The sequence below is a fragment of the Macrobrachium rosenbergii genome, chromosome 27, assembly GCF_040412425.1.
Source record: "Macrobrachium rosenbergii isolate ZJJX-2024 chromosome 27, ASM4041242v1, whole genome shotgun sequence".
NCBI classification, from domain to species: Eukaryota; Metazoa; Arthropoda; class Malacostraca; order Decapoda; family Palaemonidae; genus Macrobrachium; species Macrobrachium rosenbergii.
The window spans coordinates 13482650-13502649 of record NC_089767.1 but is presented as its reverse complement, the minus strand read 5'-3'; the positions used below and the strand labels follow the sequence as shown (position 1 = coordinate 13502649).

Below are 20000 nucleotides of genomic sequence, written 5' to 3'. Positions count from 1 at the left end.
TGACATAAATGGCCTCCGTGAAATTCCACCACTCATGTTTTTTTGCGCTTTATCTTGCACAAATCTCCTCTCATCTCCAGCCTCCGTTCTTACAGTTCTCACCCAAGTAGGACTGTTTCTTTCAACTCTTTTGGTACCCACAGGTGCCCAGCGGGCACTATCATGTACTGTTCTCCCAGGGGAGAAGATACTGTGTGCAAAATAGAATTACCAATGTCCGAAAAATACAAAAATACTTAAATTATGAATAGGCGGAGGAGACAAGAACAATTGGATGAGATTAGTGATAAATAAAACTAAAGCTATAGGATGATATTTTTACATTCTTTTATTGTGTATGGAGACCATTAGGTTTCATTTTATTTTAGCGTCTGTAGTATTGATCAAAGGATGAAATATTACTTTTAATAAGAGGACAGATAAGAATATGAGAAATGATGTTGCCTCCTTACGTAAATGTTACATTCGTTAAAATGATTGAAAGCAACTGCACTTCAAGCGCAATATAAGAATGCAAATTTTTTTCTTAACCTTAATTTCTTTTACTTTTATCACCAATCTTATATAGCTTTCTTGTTCTCCTCCACATATTCCTGATTTGAATATCTTTTCATTTTACGGTTTTTGTTAATATTATTTTCCTCACGGTCTCTCCTCCCCTGGAAGAACAGTACATGAAAGCCACTGCTGACCATGCGCAATAAGTTGTATTTCTCCTATAGCCTAATTTTGTTTTACATATGCTACTAATCCTACATATAAATTTCCTAGTAAACAGTATGAGGAAAGGGTGTGCATAATATCACAGCCAATGCCAATCCCTATAGAGGGCTTTCCCCTGTACGCATACCGCGTCTGGGTTGCTTTTTGTTGTGCTGTACTTAGTTTTTTTTTTTTTTTCATTGCACAATAAAGTTTTTCTCTTGTTATCCTCCACCCATATTTAATTTAAATTTCCTTGTATTTTCCGTTGTATGCTTAATGCTGTCCTCTTCATGTCATTCTCCTTCATCTACTTTTACTTTCCTGGGAAGCCAGTGTCAGTCATAACTAATTCACATCACATATCGACCGAGAAAGCGCATCGTTGTTTGGATAGCGGACGCTTACCAAGGGACCTCTCGAAGTTATTGAGATGAAAATAGAGAGAACCAGGACCCTGAAGTCTTAGCCGGGTCCTGAGAGACTTTTGGTCGGAACTGCTCTCTCGGGGTGGTGGAGCTCCCGATCCGGCTGAAGCGGAGGTGGTAATGGTTGCCCTCACCCATGTTATTTGGAAAACCAACCGGCCGAACAAGAAAAGTGTCTCCTGTTGACTAGATTGTCAGATGGCTGCTATCAAGCGCAACTCGTAGACGATCGTCGTGATTTCTTTTTTTCTTTCTTTCTTGTTGTGGATTAAAGTTGATAATATGGTAATGTAATTACCTTCTTCCTACGATATCTCTATCCTTCTCTGACTTCATACTTTCATTTTAGCTGTTCAGTGAACGTGCGTGCACATATGGGCTTGCATAAACATTTTTTCATAGCTGTACCCCACCATTCTAGTTAGTAAACAAAAAAAAAAAGATTACTTAATTTGACAGAACTGCTAGAGAGTATATTGGTAATTTATAAAGACTTGTTTTGTATTTGCTCTGGAAGATTAATTGTGTATATACAGATAACCTAAAAATAACAGATTTTCAATTATCACGCCTAATACCCATTTAACCCAGCTGACAGTTTGAACTGTGTATGGGTGCGAGGGCGCGTGCATGAATAAATATGTGTATTTGGAATGTGGGAAAGGGTCGCCGAGCCAACTCTTCTTGTATAACTATATATCGTGTTTGCGTAGCATGTTCAGAGTGAGGAGTGTTGAAGTGGTGAGAAATTTAGAGCTACGAAGTTGTAAAAAAGATAAGCTCGGTAAAAAGATGGACCAGAATGAAGTGAGGATGCTTGATCTGTGTGTGTAATGAGGAGGTGTTGGGAGAAAAGACCAAACCGAGGACGTTGAAGTGTTGACTTGAAGGAGTTAAAGAGGTGTTGGAAAGGAAGGCCACTGATAACCAGGAAGCGCAATTGTTCGTGCAACAAAATAGAGGCGGGTTGTGCAGTGCGTGTAAGGGGGTGATGCGCGGCTGATGAGTCTTCTGTAACAGCACATTACATGAAGTAGTTGATTTTGAAGATTTTTACACATAAATTTCATCCTTTATTCAGCCATCAAAAGACGAACGTGGTAGTGGCTGTTGTTTCTTTTTATACAGAGCTACCACTTTTAAGGGAAATGGCTTAACGTATATATATATATATATATATATATATATATATATATATATATATATATATATATATATATATATATATATATATATATATATATATATATATATATATATATATATATATATATATATATATTTATATATATACATATATATATATATATGTATATATCCTTTGCATTTACTTAGAAGTACTTTTATGGATCAGCAGCTTCCGTTCTTCTTCAATCTATACTAAAATTAAATTTTCCATCTTTTAGGTTTCCATTTCCTCTTGTTGACATTTACTCTCAGTTTCACCTCTTTTACTAGTTACTACAGTTACTCTTCACCATCTCCAATCAGCTGTATCGTATCATTTATAATGAACCATTTTGTACTCTTTTCATTGTTCATGCTTATATCACAAAAGTTTGCACCTACTTTACGTCTGTTTTGTTCGCTTTTACTTCTCGAAGGATTCCTTCCTTAAAGGTATTAAACAGCCATGGAAAATAATGTTAATATGTATGAATGGCATGCAAAACATTTTTAGCACATTCATTACGGAAACGTTACAATCCCATATTCCAAAGCTGGAAAGAATGCATACATACATATATACATACATGCACACATAAATACGTCTGTGTGTATGTGTGTGTGTATGTGTAAAGCCTGCAAAAGAGCAAATGAATGTTAACGAATTCATGGCATTTATGACGTAATGAATTGATTTGGAGAACTTATTTCCCTTAAAAAGTTTTCTTGAGTCTTTAAAAATTAATGTAATTTTGAAGGCAAACAGACAGCCATTCAGCCCAACTCAAGCAGTCCAACATTCAAGGTTTCTATTGATGGAGTAATGAATACTATTTTGGTCCTATTGAAGAAAATGAACTTTTCTTATTCTTAATTACTTACCAGCAAATTCTCTCCTGCTTCATTCTTTCAGTTTTCAAGTCTCATAAAGCAGTAATCATGCATGTAACTGCGAACACGCACACACACAAACATATATATATATATATATATATATATATATATATATATATATATATATATATATATATATATATATATATATATATATATATATATATATATATATATATATATATATATATATATATATATATATATATATATATATATATATATATATATATATAATATATATATATATATATATATATATATATATATATATATATATATATATATATATATATATATATACACAGACCTTCAATGGTAAAAAAAACAGGTGAAAATCGTGACTGTGGATATGAGAGACGAGAGAAGAGAGTACAGCATTACCATTCATTCCTTCTAAATAGGATTGAATGCCGGGTGTTCAGAGATAGCAGACCTGTCTTAGGAAGGAGACTACCAGCTTATTACTTAGTTTTTTATGTCTGTATTTTCCACGGTGGATCGTGTCACTTATCTCTTGTGGTGATATGACGGATTGGTTTGGGAAATGGCGATGACAGTGGACGTCTTACGCCATTGAAACTTATAATCTGGTTTAGAATTGCCTTATGGACACTGGTTCAATTTTTTTCCCCGTGACGATTATTTTAAAAAAAGGAACAGACAAAGGTCTTTTAACTGTCAGTTAGATTTTTTTTATTTATATTTTCTTTATACGTCAAGTAATTGTATTAATCCCTAGAGTATTTCTTGATGTTGCTTCTTGTAAAGTGTGAAGCAACCTCAAACCATTAAATAATCGCTAGTTTCTTAGATTCAGGCGCGGTCGTCATTCTCGGCAAATGTTGAAAAGTTGCGTCTGCCGTAGGAAGTCAAGACTAGGCTAATTATTGTTCACTGGTGAACCTGGATTCTGAAGTTGCTGTAATGTTCACTATGAGAGATTTGGTTATATTGCAAAGCTAGGTTTGCAAGTACTACGTTCCTTTATTAATACATGCTTAGAAGGTGCCAGCAATTGAAGCTGAGATTCAAAATTATTTGGCTTTTATCGAGAGAGATCTTGAAATTACTTTTTCCCGAAAAATCGTGTGATTTTAAGCCTTTTTGTTCAAATTAAAAATTTATTAAAAGAAGGCAGTTCATAGATTGTGGTTTTTAGAAGATTAAGGTTATTCTAGAAGTATTTTGCCCCTTTAAAACAGAATATTGGCTCCAACAATGGTCTGGTTTTCTGTCATTTCCTTTTTTACTAAGATATTATGCTCGCAGAAGAAAATGAAACCATGATGTGGTAATGTTTCAAATTCATACAGGAAACTTTCTGACGGGAGCTAGTTCTTATTTAAAACCTTTACTCAGTAATAATTTTAAGGTTCTCGTGATCTTTCTGCCGGAGAGACAGAGATTGAGCACTACTTTCCTTACTAGTCTGCTTGAAAATACTAGAAGGTGCGTTGTTCTTTTCTCTTTTTAAGATCTATATCCTAACCGTACTTAAAATTTGGAAATACTTGCCTTAATGTATCGAGATATTTTTGAATCAGGTTAGATAAATGAAAGGTTGCCGTGAAGGGAGAACGAATAGAATGAGAGAGAAAGGGAGAGAGTGATTTGATTCTAATTTGTTTCGATTGTATGTATAAAGAATACTTCGCATGACGAAATCGCTGCAACCATGATTAGCTTTTTAAATTATAAATCAATTAAATCTGCAGTAAAGTGAATGATATTCTATAATAATTGTTGTTAAAATCTAATAATGCCGTTTATTGCCCCAAATTATAATGCTGGTAAGGGTAATTTGCAGCGATGCTAACACTTATGAAACACACTTTACCTCGCAACAAGGCATCGCTTATGGCAAGGTCACTTGATTTAAGAAACTGGAGTAATTGTAAGTCAGTTGTTTTTGGAAGGTGCTGAAGGTTGAATTTGCGTCACACAGATTTCTTCACTAGCCTCTCTTCATAAGAATTTGTTTATGTCCTCACCTGTCGATATTCCTATTGTGTTAGACCAGCGTTTTGACAGATGTGCTTATGGTCTTTATTTTTATTGAAAATTAGTTTTAAGTCCGGCAGATGTTCTCAAGCATGTTTCGTATTTGCGTATCTGTATGCACGGAGGTAGGAAAATTTATATTTTTGTGTGATTGAAAATGTAGACAAGACAGGTATTAAGTTTACGTGAAGAAACTCCACACATTTCTTTGACCTTACTGTATGACTTTTGGAGGAAATTAATCTGCTTATTCCCATTCATAGAATCGAAAGCCACATATTTTAAGAAGGTAATAGCTAAATGTTCTCACTTCAGAGGTTTTATTTTTTTCTTCTTTATGGGTGGCTACTGCTATTAACTTTTTGTAAATATGTGAACAATGCTTTTCATTACAAATTGTAACAATGCCTTGAACCCCTGTGGGATGGCGAATGAAATGAAGCTTGAAAATATGTATTGTGTTGTTAGTCATCATCTGTGGTAACGATAATTTATGGGATACAATGAAATTATCATCCATCTCATGATTGGCTGAGAACCTTATTTATGGCAATGTAAATCAAAGGTACCACGCATTCTACCACTGTAGAGATAAGCGGTAGGCATCTATCAGTTTCAAGGATGGCATAAAACCTTCCTTACTGATTTAAGTGGAGCTCAAGTAGTTATGCAAGAAGGATTTTACTTTCGTAGTCATGAAAGGGAAATCTTTAATCACGTAAGGCAATTACTTGTTGTTTTAAAATAAAGAAAATTTTAACAGTATTGGGCACTTATGTGAGTTCTAGTTTTTATTTATCGACGTGTTCCTTTCATTTATTATTTATAAAACTTTCGGCAATTTTCATTTATATGAGAAGGCTGATGAAACTTGCGGTGAAACGGCCGTAAAGGGCCCTAAAATATGAGGGGAACTGAAGGTGATAGAGTATAGCTTATCATCGGAGGGACAGAAACAGGCACCGAACAGAATAATGAGGTATTTACCCGGTGTTACGTGACTGCTCATGCGCAGGAGAGACACGGTCTTAAATAGCGCTTGAAGAAAACAAGACCACCGTGTCACTTTTCAGTGGAGAGGAGGCAACATAGACAGTTTGTCTTTCATTCAGTCCTGAGGAGAAGGAACATACTGTAGAAGGAATTCCTCAGATATCAGATGCATCTAAAGGTTTTTAAGATGAAAATATTTTCTGGCATCACGGGAAAGCGTCTTATTTATAAAATGTGCAATTATGGTCCTTTTAACAAATGCTTGAAGCCATTTGAACCATCAAACAGGAGAAGGGTTAGTCATCTTCCTCACTAATTTTTTGCTTGTTCATTTAAAATTCCCTATTCCTGCGACGCTTTCTAGTGTCCTATCGTGATTCGTTCACAAACAGTACCTGAGAGTTCCATCGCTTCCCGCCCGGTCGCTGAAACAAGTTCTAGTGGCAGCAAAAAGTTGTCCCTAAGTAAATCTATTGCACAAGGTTTGAAACTTGTTCACATTCGAGATGCAAACGGAGATTGTTAGATGCCTGAGATCAACTTCGTATTTATACCCAGTAATGGCCGTTGCTTAGAATCTATGTGATGGCTCCGGGTTGTGATTGGTCGTCCATTATGTTCGTCATTGCCTGGTATTTTAACCTGTCCGTTGTTCTTTATATTTCGATATCCCCCTTATTTATATCTCGAGGTCCGGTCTTACTTGACTCGTGCGTTCGCGCGCGCGCTTGTGTGTGTGTGTGTGTGTGTGTGTGTGTGTGTGTGTGTGTATGCATGTCTTGACAGCTAGTATTTTTATGCCTCTCTCTCTCTCTCTCTCTCTCTCTCTCTCTCTCTCTCTCTCTCTCTCTCTCTCTCTCATATGGCCTAAAATAATTGTTTCCAACAGAGCCTTAGCGGACATTTTTTTACAGTTTCACCACATAATGTTTTCTTATCTTCTAATTATTGGATTTTATATTAGATGTTCTCTTAATGTTAATTAAGGTTTTTAAGGCTGCTACCGTGTCTGTAGATTTTTAAGGAAACTAAAAGGATAGACATAAAAAGGATAGATGAAAAAGGAAATTAGTTAACGGGTTTTTAAAACGTAAACAATAATTGTATGTGTATAAAAGTTTTTAGAGTAAAAAGTTATTTTATATAAAAAGAATCGTCCACATAGGTATTAGAATGTCATTACTCTTCCATAAGGGTTTTCTTTGCTAATTTCCTTGTCCTTACAGATGAGAAATAAGACATTACAATTTTAATATTAGAAATAGTAATTGCCCAAAGTGGTGGTGATTTTAACGCTTTCTTAGAGAGTTATCCAAAGCTCAATATACTTTAATAGGAACTCTTAGATTTGTGAATTAAATATTTTTCTTCATTATTAACAAACTATTGTACATGATATCACGTAATGACCACTTTTTAGGAGTACGTCTTCGTGGTCGAAAATTTGTCTTGATATGATTTAGTAACCAGGAAATTGTCTTTGCCAAAGTTAGTTTGTATGTTATTCAGTACTTTGTCACTTATGGCTTGTTTCTATATCACTTGAAATCATACGGTTATCAGAAAAGGATCAGGACGGTAAATTCATCATCATCTTAAAAAAATGTAGGAGATTTGGCACTGATATTTCAGAAGAGTACTTTTTAGATATCGAGATGTGTCATATACTTTATCTTATCTTTACAGTTTTGGAATGTGATTGTATGATTTCAGTAATGAATGTATTAATAAATGCTTACATTTTATACATATGCGTGTATGCTTAATGTACGTATTTTACTCTCTGATGAATTATACTTTATCATTTATTGCGTATATATATAGATATAACAGTAGCTGTCATTTTCTTTACAGGTGACATCCCTCCTGAATCTTACCTCCAGCAGCACCGTAACTCCAGCGCTTCCACCACTTCGTCCTCTAACTGGCAGTGGTCCTCGAGCACCCCCGACGAGCTAGTTGCGGCCTTACGCTCGCCTTCTACCCGTCTCTACAGCGCCCTCAAGCGCAAACTCCACGAGAGGAACTCCAGTTGGGTGCAGGAGTTCCTGCGATTGGACGGGCTTGCCGTTCTCTTTGATTCATTGGCCGGCCTCTGCGAAAGAGGACTCAATAAATTCACTGACGCTATACTTCAAGTGAGTTATGATGGTATTGTGCTTGCCTGGTAGATGTAGAGAAGGGTGAAATAAGACCAGAGGAATGCTTCAACAGAAGTTCTGACAGTGATATGTCGCCTATAATGGCTAGTAAATTATTAAAATGTTAGTAGCTGTAGCAAAAGCACCATGTTTCTTGATTGCGTAAGAGACGGATTTCACTTTGTGTCAATTTTATTTTTTTTTTATCAGAACTAGGCCAGGTTTCTGCTCATGTCCTTTTTTTTTTTTTTTACTTCTCTGCGTAAGGAAATCATATTAAATAAATAAATAAGCAAATAATAATGGAATAGAAAATTTCTCGAAGGCCTGAGAACTCGTGCGAGTGAACAATATCAGAATTTTTGTATTTGGTTTATGAAGGAAGAGTTGATTTTTTCTTAATGTTCTTTCACTATCCATTCGCTGCTAAATTACCGCCCATAGATGTATAGTATTTGGATTATGATATTCATTTATTTGCATAAGTTCTTTCAGTTGCTAGATTAAAAAAAGTGGTAACTGAGCTAATAACTATGAATTGAAAACATGGAACAAACAACCCACTCTCTCTCAAGTGGTTACTACATAGTCCTTATTGTTGTCAGTACTTCACGCAGTTCTCTATGTTATTTCCAGTCACTCCTTTCGTGTCATAAAACCCTTGTTCCATTGTACCCTTTTGGGTTTTTACAATATCCGTAGGATGTTTCACTATACTTTGAATGGCTGGCTGTCATATGCCAGATGATAAAATTAATAGGTAATCGTATGAATTTTATAGGCACGTTTTTATACCTCTTATACAGGGTAAAAATTCATTCAGTGGATCAAGTTTATCTCCTCGTTAATATGCCCTGCTTTCCTGTATACTAACATTTTTCTTGTGAGGCTGATGACACCGCTTCTTTTCGTTCATCTGTTTTTGCACTGGTGGTGGGCATATCGATCGCGCCTGAGCTATATGAGCCTACATTCTGTCGAGGGTTTTAAAATTTCTTTTGGCATATTTATTCACTTACGACAGCAGCTTGAGCAACAGATTAACATTTTGTTAACACCTCGGCAAAGCCTCAGATTTATGTAATAAATGAATAACGGTTACAATATTGTCCTTTTGTACAATTAGGAGTTTGTAACTTTCGTCCCTAACAAAGAGGTCATCTTCATCGTTTATTATTCCTTTGGTTTTTTTTTTTTTTTTTTTGTATCTCTGATCAGTGTTTACAAACACCGTATATGCAATATGTAAATCGTACCTCTCACGTATATGCCAAATTACGTTTTTTCATTTCAGTACTTGTTAATTTTCCTATAAAGTCGAGTGGCTAAACTGGCTGACTGAACAGCCTACCCACTAATTTACTTGATTGCACATTTGTCCATTTTATTAACTAACAGGTTCTTGTCCACAATTTATTGCCTGTTTCGAGGGATAATTATTTGATAACTTATTTACGAACATTTTCTGGCTTCATAACTCATTTTCGCACAGTAGTATTTGAGCCTCACTCTGCTCCTTTTAATTGCAGGTCGAGTGTGTTTCAGCCATAAGAGCCGTGATGGATTCCCGAATTGGTCTGGATTACATCGTTGAAAACAAGGAGTACACTACAAAATTAGCCGCAGGTTAGTGAATATTTTACAAAATATGAGGATGAAATAGCAGAGACATATATACCTTTTTTTATTTCAGGGTAAGGGTAGTGTTATGGTAATTATAGCGACTACTGTGGTATCAGATAACAGTATGGGTAATATTATTATTATTATTATTATTATTATTATTATTATTATTATTATTATTATTATTATTATTATTATTTATCCTCTCACCGTACTGATTAATGCAAATGAAATCATGATGACAGGCAAAACCAAGGTATTAGAATGTTCTTACTGGTGGCAGTTCTTTATTTAATTTTTTTTTATCTCAAGAAAAACTTAATTTTTATTGGAGACAAACTCAAATAAAGTTCGAACGTGGTTTATGTTACCTGAATTCTCCATAAAGTAGAAGGTGGTTTGCCTTGAATTTGATATTTTCAACACATTTCGGTTGACACTAGATTTTCCGTCAAGTGTAAATGCCGTCATCCTTCACATTCATTAAATTTGAGTTTTTGTCGAACAGTGTTTTGCGGGTAAGGGTTATGCTGTGCACAAGCTCTTGTTGTGAGATAGGTAAATGTATTTTATAAACACACCCTTTTTTTATATATATATATATATATATATATATATATATATATATATATATATATATATATATATATATATATATATATATATATATATACTGTATATATATAATATATACACTGCATATATATATGTATATATATATGTATACAGTTATATATATACATACATATCTATGTGTGTGTGCGTTTACTGTATACGTACATATTAATATATGCTTATGTCATCTCGTGTATGTACACCCAGATACGGTCACGAAAGCAAACACGTACTCTTGCTCTAAAGTACCGTAGAAGCATGCATACCATCTACAACCATTACAAAAGAGAATGTAGCTCCAACTGCATAAATATATATATACTTAAATCATCAGGGTACGGGAGTTCGTTGAGTACGACGCCCATAATCCAGGCTTTTGGGTTCACTGGTAAAAGGGAAATTTCTTCTAGTCTTTTCTTCCTTTTTTTCTTGCCGACTCTAAATAGAATGCCAAGCTGAGATGCCGGTATGTAAGATTCACTCCCAGGAAGGGAATGTACAACTCCCAGGAAGAATGTCTTGCCTAATTATTATTGATTGCATGGGTGCAGTGTTAACTGTGCTTGCATTCCTTAAGCTTTGTATGCTGATATAGTGATTCTGATAATAGCTGTTTCAAGCACAGGTAAGACGGAGAGCCACCGTAACTTTCACCTGTAGAATTTAAGTATTTGTTGTCTTAGAAATGCAAAGGTCGAGCAGTTAAATACTTTGTGTGACTGGCCTTCTGGGAATTTTAGCATGATGGTTGTCGAGTTCAATATGTGGTTTTTTTTTACCTTTATTTTTGTTAGTCATTCTATTTTCTTTAAAGTCAAAGCTCATTTCAGTTATGTTAGTAAAATTGTTATTTAAATATGTATTTTGCCAAGGAAAAGTCAATTCACGAAAGGGTATTTTGCAAGTGCACCTGATATTGTCATTTATAAGTTATACTGTTGTCTACAAGTAAATGCCATGGCCACTAAACTTACGCGGTGAAGACTTCCATCAGGTAGAGTTCAGATGTACGAAACCAAATCATGAAATTTGTCGGGATATTATGAATCATCTACGGCTTAACGGTAACAGTAATGTCATATTGTTCACCCGTTTTCTAGTTCAGAAACATCACGTTTTTATTTGATTGTACAGCAATAGTATAAAATACTGAGTTATATTTTCCTGGCTAAAGTTGAGTATGTCAAATGCTCCAATATTTGTATCACTGACACGCGGAAATACCTTGCGTTGTTTAAAGTGAAGCATTATTTGTAAGAGATGGGAGATGGGGTGGAAGCCCCAAACCCTCTGTCAGAAGCTTGGATTCTTAACAAAAGCCTGATATCCAGTCACAAGTCTAAACGCTAACACATTGCCTAAGCAGAACACTGGCCTTCACCCAAAAGCCAAAAATTAATTTCAATTCCTAATTTTCTGCTACACCTAAATTGCCCATAAACGCGGTAAGGTTTGAAAGGGATTAGGATACCTGATGTAGACTCCTGGATTCTCACACGAAGCGATGCACTTGTTAACAATAAAATTATGAGAATTAGAATTTTGCAAAGAAACTGTATCTAAGTCGTGAGGGCCAAAGTCATATGAGAGCGCGCGTCATTCACTGATGTAAAATTAGCAGACAGGTATAAACTTCATTACCATTGTTCCTTAGTGTTGTTGAATTAATATATTCAATTAAATAAAGCCAGTGCCGTTATTATTTACAAATGCTATTTTTCATTAGTTGGAAATCATTTAGTTTCAGAGTATATCCTTACAAGAAAGTAATGAAAATGAAGTCAGTTCCTTCAGTGTTTTATTGGAGAATTTTTTTCTCCTTATTATAACACCTTAGTGGCACAACAACATAAATTTTAATTTTCTTGCTTTGAATCATAAATAAAATGAAGGTTACACCCCCTTTAATAAACTTGTATATGGTCAATTTCATATCACAACTCACAGGAAAATATAACTCTGGTTGTGTTACTTTATTGGCAGAATTAATATCAATTCTTATGATTGTCATAAGTTTTAAAAATCGCCCAGATACAAAATTTGTGATGATATGAGTCAAACCCTGTTGTTGCGTCATTCATGAATATTAGATTACCAAACTCGAATATTCTTACAATTTTTTTTATGAGAAACGTAAGAAGGAAGGGAAAATGACTGGGCGGTAGGGATGGGTGGGTTAGGTATTGGTAAAGGGGAAGCAGTTTTTTACCCCCTAAAAATAATAATGAAGAAACTGACCTTAATAGTTTCAGTCAGTTTAACTTTCCAAAATAATGCTTAGAAAAGGGAAGGTAATTTTAAACTTTGGTGAAGTTGACGTTTTAATATTGAGATGAGGAAGGATTCATTGACTGAAAATATGTGTTCAGTAATATTAATGATAGGATATGTATTTGTGTATGTGTACATCTAGGTATTTGTTTCTGTATTTCCTTGATAATTTTTTACATATATTCATAACATCAACAGAATATGCTCACTATCTTCATGGCCTACAGTCTCTTCTGGGGTGGAGGAGGCGGGGTGTCCAACCCAGTTCTTTCCCGCTGGAATTAATCCCGTGGAACCAGGGATGATTAATGGACTTGGGATTAGCCCATAGATGTAGGAGTGTGAAGGCGGTTCGAAGGGCGGAACATAAATCACTGTCTTTTTTCACCTGCTTTTTATTCATATTATGTTGTTGTTTGAATAGGGTATTGACGGTTGAAAATATGGTGTTATGGTAGTTCGAAAATAGAATCTCATTATTCAATCTCTTGAAAAGCGGGTATTTGTGATGTGTGAACTTCATATGACGCTGTATTTCAGAGCTTTGTATGTTGCCCAATTAACGCGTTTCTTTATGAAATCCATACTGGAGATAGATATGGTATGGTTAGTATTTCGTTTTTGTTTGTTATGTGCTTCTTTATTTAAATTTGAGATTTTCTCAGAAATATTTTAACAGCATCTTACAGTGTTATTTTGCAATCTCTCTCTCTCTCTCTCTCTCTCTCTCTCTCTCTCTCTCTCTCTCTCTCTCTCTCTCTCTCTCTCTCTCTCTCTCTCTCAATAGTGAAAGTGATGGATTCGTCACTTGTAAGGCTTCTCTGAGGACGATTTATGTGGAACATGTGATTCCCGACACTTGATGAGGGTAGAAAAAAAAAAAGTTTGCATATTTTTTTGAGTACTCGTACGTGCCTGCTTGCACATTGCCCTTCGTTGAATGAGAAATATTCATCGTATATAATAAATTCCCCGTTCACAGTGGTGGTCGCCTTAGGATATCAAGACGACCAGAAGCTTTGTGGTCAGTCATTTCGATAGCATGAAGAAACTGGATTTTAGGGGAATGTAATACTAAAATTATATATGTATATAGTATATATATATATATATATATATATATATATATATATATATATATATATATATATATATATATATATATATATATATATATGTGTGTGTGTGTGTGTGTGTGTGTGTGTGTGTGTGTGTGTGTGTGTGTGTGTGTGTATAAATATATAATGGGTGTATGGATGTGTTCGATCAAGCGGTAACAGCATGCTCTAGTGATTTATATATATATATATATATATATATATATATATATATATATATATATATATATATATATATATCACTATGATCTAGTGTAAGTGCAGCAGCGTACAGCTTCTTGTATATAAAATTTTTCCGGCTATTAATTAAGAAAATCATCCGAAAACGCATGCGATAAGAAAAAACAATCTCGATAAAGGAATTGAAAGACAGTAAAAGTATTTTAAATTTCTCCGACGGCATAATGATGATGTGGGTAAACAATTAGACAAGTCATGAAAGGATTAAGAGCTCGTTGTCGTGGTAGTGTGAATTGATGATTAGAGATGGCTCCATTGTGACCATCTGATGAGAGTGATAGTGTGTGTTGTTAGAATATCTGAAGAATGGGAGGAATTCCCGAGGGTACAGCTTAAGATACGGATTCTAAAGAAGAGACAGGGAGACAACAATTACAGAAATACGCATAAATGACACTTATGGCGAAGTGTACTTGGCTTATCGTATTCTGAGATAAATAAGAGAGAAGGAGAAAGAGAGATTAGGATGACGCATCAGCATTATCGAAAATCACTATCGGCAAGCGAAGGCAGAGCAAACCGAAAAGTAAATATTGTAGAGAGAGAGAGAGAGAGAGAGAGAGAGAGAGAGAGCTCGCACCGTGATGTTTCCAGTGATGGCGAAGAAGTACAATAATTTATATGCAGGTAATGCTGAACGTGGAGTCATTGTTTCTAATTACCCATAATTCTTCCTCCACGTTTTGACAGTTTCAGAAAGGATTCCGTATTTTTTGTTGATTTCCCGTCACGAACAGCCAATTGTTCTGTTCGTACAGAATTAGGTATTAGAACGAGCTGATTTTCATAAATGATTTTAATTCTTGCTACCTGCTTGTTGAAGAGACAGGGAGGGGAAGTTAATCGTGATGAAGAAAATGTTGCCACAGTTGTATCTTTTGTTTTTAGCAACGTTAAATTCTTTACGTTTGGTATCTTGATGATTATGTATTTACAAAGTTATTTCACCTAAAGCTGCCTTTATTGAAACCGTTTATTTGTCGTCACTTGAGAATTTTTATAAAACTAGCCACTTCCTTCTGTAGTTTATTGTACTTAATTTAGTTTCTATTCATTTTTTATCTTTTGTCCAGATTAATTTTATATCTTAAAATTAAATTCAACATAACATTTTATTTCATCGTTATTCGTCTAATCCCGTATCTTACTCGTTACATCTTATCCTCACAACCCTTTCCACAATTCTGATATATTTAATTGCTTAACCCCCCCCCCCGCCGCCTTCTCAAATTTCCACGCCTACGTCTTCGAATTTTTCTCGCCTGTTTGTTTCGATCCCGGCTTCCTCTTTTCTACGCGGAACGAAGATGGGAACGTCATTCGTAGAATGTCTCTGGGTCAAGTGAAATGATTTCCTCGAAATTCCAGAGTAACGATCTGTACCGGTGATCTGTTCCACTTTCGGTACAAGATCTCCACCTGCATGAATATTCACGAGCTGTAAATTACAGTGGACCCGTCATCTCTCTCTCTCTCTCTCTCTCTCTCTCTCTCTCTCTCTCTCTCTCTCTCTCTCTCTCTCTCTCTCTCAGTAAGACTATAACGCAATTGTTCCCTAAGTATGAGATTTTATCACTATATGTATCAGGCTGTTGTTAAAATTACCTTTGAACATTTTTTACGTTATAATTTAAATTTTGGTTGCTGCCACTTTTCGTTTTATTCTCTCTCTCTCTCTCTCTCTCTCTCTCTCTCTCTCTCTCCTTCCTTCCTTTCTTTCTTCCTTCCTCCCACTGTGTCCTTGTGAAGGACGCCTAGCATTATCTCTAATTATCTCCTGTATGGCAGAGTCGTGACTCAGAACATCGTCCGTTTTATTTCTTGTCTTTCTGTAGTGTTTAAAGTCTCTGTCACTACCCTTGACTTCCCCCGACCTTGTTTGTCTTATTGGTTTTATTTGGTTGCCTGTGCTCTCTCTGCCGGGCGATTCTGCTGCTTTTATTCATTCTGAACAATTTTGTTCACATGTGAAGGGTTACTCAATTATTCCTGGCCGGTTTTGATTGATATACACTATATATATATATATATATATATATATATATATATATATATATATATATATATATATATATATATATATATATATATATATATATATATATATATATATATATATATATATATATATATATATATATATATATATATATATATATATATGTGTGTGTGTGTGTGTGTGTGTGTGTGTATAAATTGCGTGTGTATAATGTCATTTGACTTTACAGTGGTATGTTGGATATATTTTCCTACACATGTGCTATGTATATAAAATACAAGAATTTAAAAGAACTTGCGTGTGAAGGTACACGCTGGTAATTATATCCAATATTACTTTTGTTTAGATACCGCCTGTCATCATAACATTAATATGACATTACTGTGGTATTTTAATATTCTTGTATTTGTTATATGATTTTTATACCTTCCTTGCTTTTTTTAAGTGATAGCACGAAGTTGTGATAATTACATAAATTATGTTATTAAATTTATATCTAGAGTTTTTCGCTGTTCTTTCGTTATTAAGTGATCCTTATGTAAAATGATTAAGGTATGTATTTAATATGACTATATCTTTTCACAGACATTTTAGCCCTCAAATATTTTAAATGAAGTCGTCTGCAATCATTAAAATTACCAATATTATATCATAATAACTGTAATGCCTCTCGTGGAGTTGGTTCGAGAGAGTTGTCTGGCTGACACGTAAAGGATGTGTCGTTTTTCATCCAGGTTTCCTTTAGTTCCTTGGAGAAATTGAGATATTATATTGGATGTGGATGTAGTAAAAACCAGGCTAAATTAGATCAAATCATTTGTTTACTTGTTGCCACCCATACTCACACACACGCACATCTTATATACACACACACATATATATATATATATATATATATATATATATATATATATATATATATATATATATAGATATATATATAGATAGATAGATAGATAGATAGATAGATAGATATATCTATGTGTGAGTATGAGTGTAAATATAAACATATATATATACACACATATATATAATTAAATTTTTTCTATATCTGTGTGTGTGTGAGTATGAGTATTTATGAATAAGCAGGAAATACAAATGTTCGTAATACACACTTATCGGATGGACCTTAATTGTTTAGTTACACTCCACTAATATAATTAAAACAGCTTTTGAACACATTGTCTCCTAAAGTGAAATGAGAGATTTGAGGCTAGAAAAAGTGATTCCATACAACAGAATGAGGTTACAGCGAACACAAATGTAATATGTTTAGAGTGAATGCAAGTTCAGAAACTAAGTAGATATTCGTACTGATGTTTTAGAAATCATACTCAATACAGTGGTAGTAAGTTAGCGTGGAATAAGGCCAAAAAATAAAATACAAAATTTGGTTCTCCGTATGTATTCTGTCGTGATATGCTTGTGCATATTACATGCAAACATATATATATATATATATATATATATATATATATATATATATACGTGTGTGTGTGTGTGTGTGTGTGTGTGTGTGTGTATTTGTGTTTGTGTGTATATATATATATACTCACATATAAAATCTGTTCGCATGCTTCTTTTGTAAAATACAAACGCATGAAGGGAGAGTGGTGTAGGTATGATAATTGGCATCTTTGTAAATAAACCGAGTAGTTGCAGCTGCAGGTGTGGTTTTAGCAAATTGTCATTATTTCCTCGGGCGTTATAACAGTTATTACTATTCGGTTTAATTACTACAGCTCCTCTGGAAAAGTCAGCCCTCGCTAAGGTCACATGCCTCTCTCTCTCTCTCTCTCTCTCTCTCTCTCTCTCTCTCTCTCTCTCTCTCTCTCTCTCTCTCTCTCTCTCTCTCTCTCTTCCCTTTCCCTTTTTAGTGGATGTTGGCAGAGTTCGGTACACTTCCTTTTAACATTTTTTTTTATATCTAGCGAAAGTATTGAGCAATATTTAACAGGGTTACATAATACGAGTGGCCGTTGTACAAAGTATGTTGTTTCTGTTAGTAGAGATGTTTGATGAAGGTATGATTTATGAGTTTTGCCATTTTGCATTCACCTTGCCATTTATATCTAACGTATAACGTTGACCTGAGGTCATTACTGTTCATATATATATATATATATATATATATATATATATATATATATATATATATATATATATATATATATATATATATATTTTTTTTTTTTTTTTTTTTTTCACATACACAATTGTTCTGTGCATTAGTACAATTACTAACAGGACCTCAGTCATACTGGATGGTATCTGGTGGAGATATTTATTTAAAAAGTTACAAGCTTTCAAGGACAAAGATTCCTCATTGTCAATTATCCTCATTGTAAGGATACTTGAGAGTGAGGATTGTTCGTCCTAGAAAGCTTGTAACTTTTTTTTTTTAATAAATATCTCCACTAGATACCATCCAGTTTGAATGAAGTCCTTTTTTGAATATATATATATATATATATATGTATATGTATATATATATATATATATATATATATATATATATATATATATATATATATATATATATATAGAGAGAGAGAGAGAGAGAGAGAGAGAGAGAGGGAGAGAGAGAGAGAGAGAGATATCGTCAGCCATGTTCATTCCTAAAGTTCTTAAAAGAAGAAACCACCTGTTTCTTGGGAGGGAGTCAGTGTGAGGAGCTAAGGTTACCAAATGCGTTCCGCACGAAGTGATTGAACCCCTGGGATAATATTTTACTTATCAGCCACATCTAGCCTTTTGTTGCAGGTTACTCAACTTGTAGAATTCAAGTTCCTTACGTAACTTTTATGGATGTAAACTGCGAATTCCTCTCCTTTTCTCAAGCTTTTGATGTCCGTATCCTACTTAGTATTCTTCTTTTGAAAGTTGGTATCTGTATAAAATGCGCGCCGTTGTAGGATACACGTTATGGGATTGCGGGTAAAATAGATATATTTTATTTGATTCCAAGGATTTAAACTTAGCTTTAGAATTCCCTTTCCTGGTTAATTTTTGACAGAGGATATGTATTCATTTATTTATTCACCACTGGAGTCTTAGAATTATTCTTTAGGCTAGCGTTTAATGGAAATCTTGTATTTTTCTTTTTTCTCAATCTTCGTTGTTTTAGGTATTTCAGTCTCCTTGCTCTCCGCTTCTTTTTTTTTTTTTCTTGAAGCACGATTTTATTTTTTCTTAGGCAAGATTAGACAGTATCAATTTTAGCGAAACTGGGTATATCTTAGAGTTTCTTTGTTGAAATATATTATATGCGCGCTTATAAAAAAGAAAATGCTTAGCGTGACAAACGAGGAACTAGAGAAAATATACCATGGAATAAATAGATACTTTGCTTAAGCTACTGAAGGTAATTTGTTCAAAACAAACAGAAGCTTTTATGATGAAAGTGAAGCCTTTTTACCGGAAAATTAATGTATGTCTAATGCCTTTATAGTTGGAATAATGGTTAAAGTTAAAGAAAGGACAGCACACGTAAGAACAAATTTGCGAGATAAGAAAAGTGGTCTTGAATTTATTGGTGGGTGACTAATGTTTGTTGATGATAACGTGTTCTGCATTCTGACAATGTTTGGCATTGTTGAGCAAACTGTACTTTGTAAGTGAAGTGTAAATCCTGAATATGAATGAGAGAAAGGTGACAATGAAGAGAGGTGGCAGAAGCTGGTAAAAGATTTTGAAGGATTTTGCAGGAGAAATAAGTAAATAGATGGCATAACGATGGATTGATTGGCAAAGAACTGAGGTCATTTATTCTTATAAGTATTGGGAGCAAATTTATCGATATTGG

General features: G+C 34.3%; 1 protein-coding gene across 4 annotated transcripts in view; it reads left to right on the top strand.

Annotated features, from left to right (window-relative positions):
• LOC136853415 (uncharacterized) overlaps window positions 1–20000 on the top strand; it is a 439436-nt gene that overhangs the window by 245637 nt on the left and 173799 nt on the right. For all 4 annotated transcript variants that reach the window (XM_067128926.1, XM_067128924.1, XM_067128925.1 and 1 more), the window contains exons 3-4: window positions 8043–8326; window positions 9859–9955. In XM_067128926.1, coding sequence (XP_066985027.1) covers window positions 9889–9955 — 67 coding nt within the window. In that variant the 5' untranslated portion in view covers window positions 8043–8326; window positions 9859–9888. The remainder of the gene's footprint in view (window positions 1–8042; window positions 8327–9858; window positions 9956–20000) is intronic.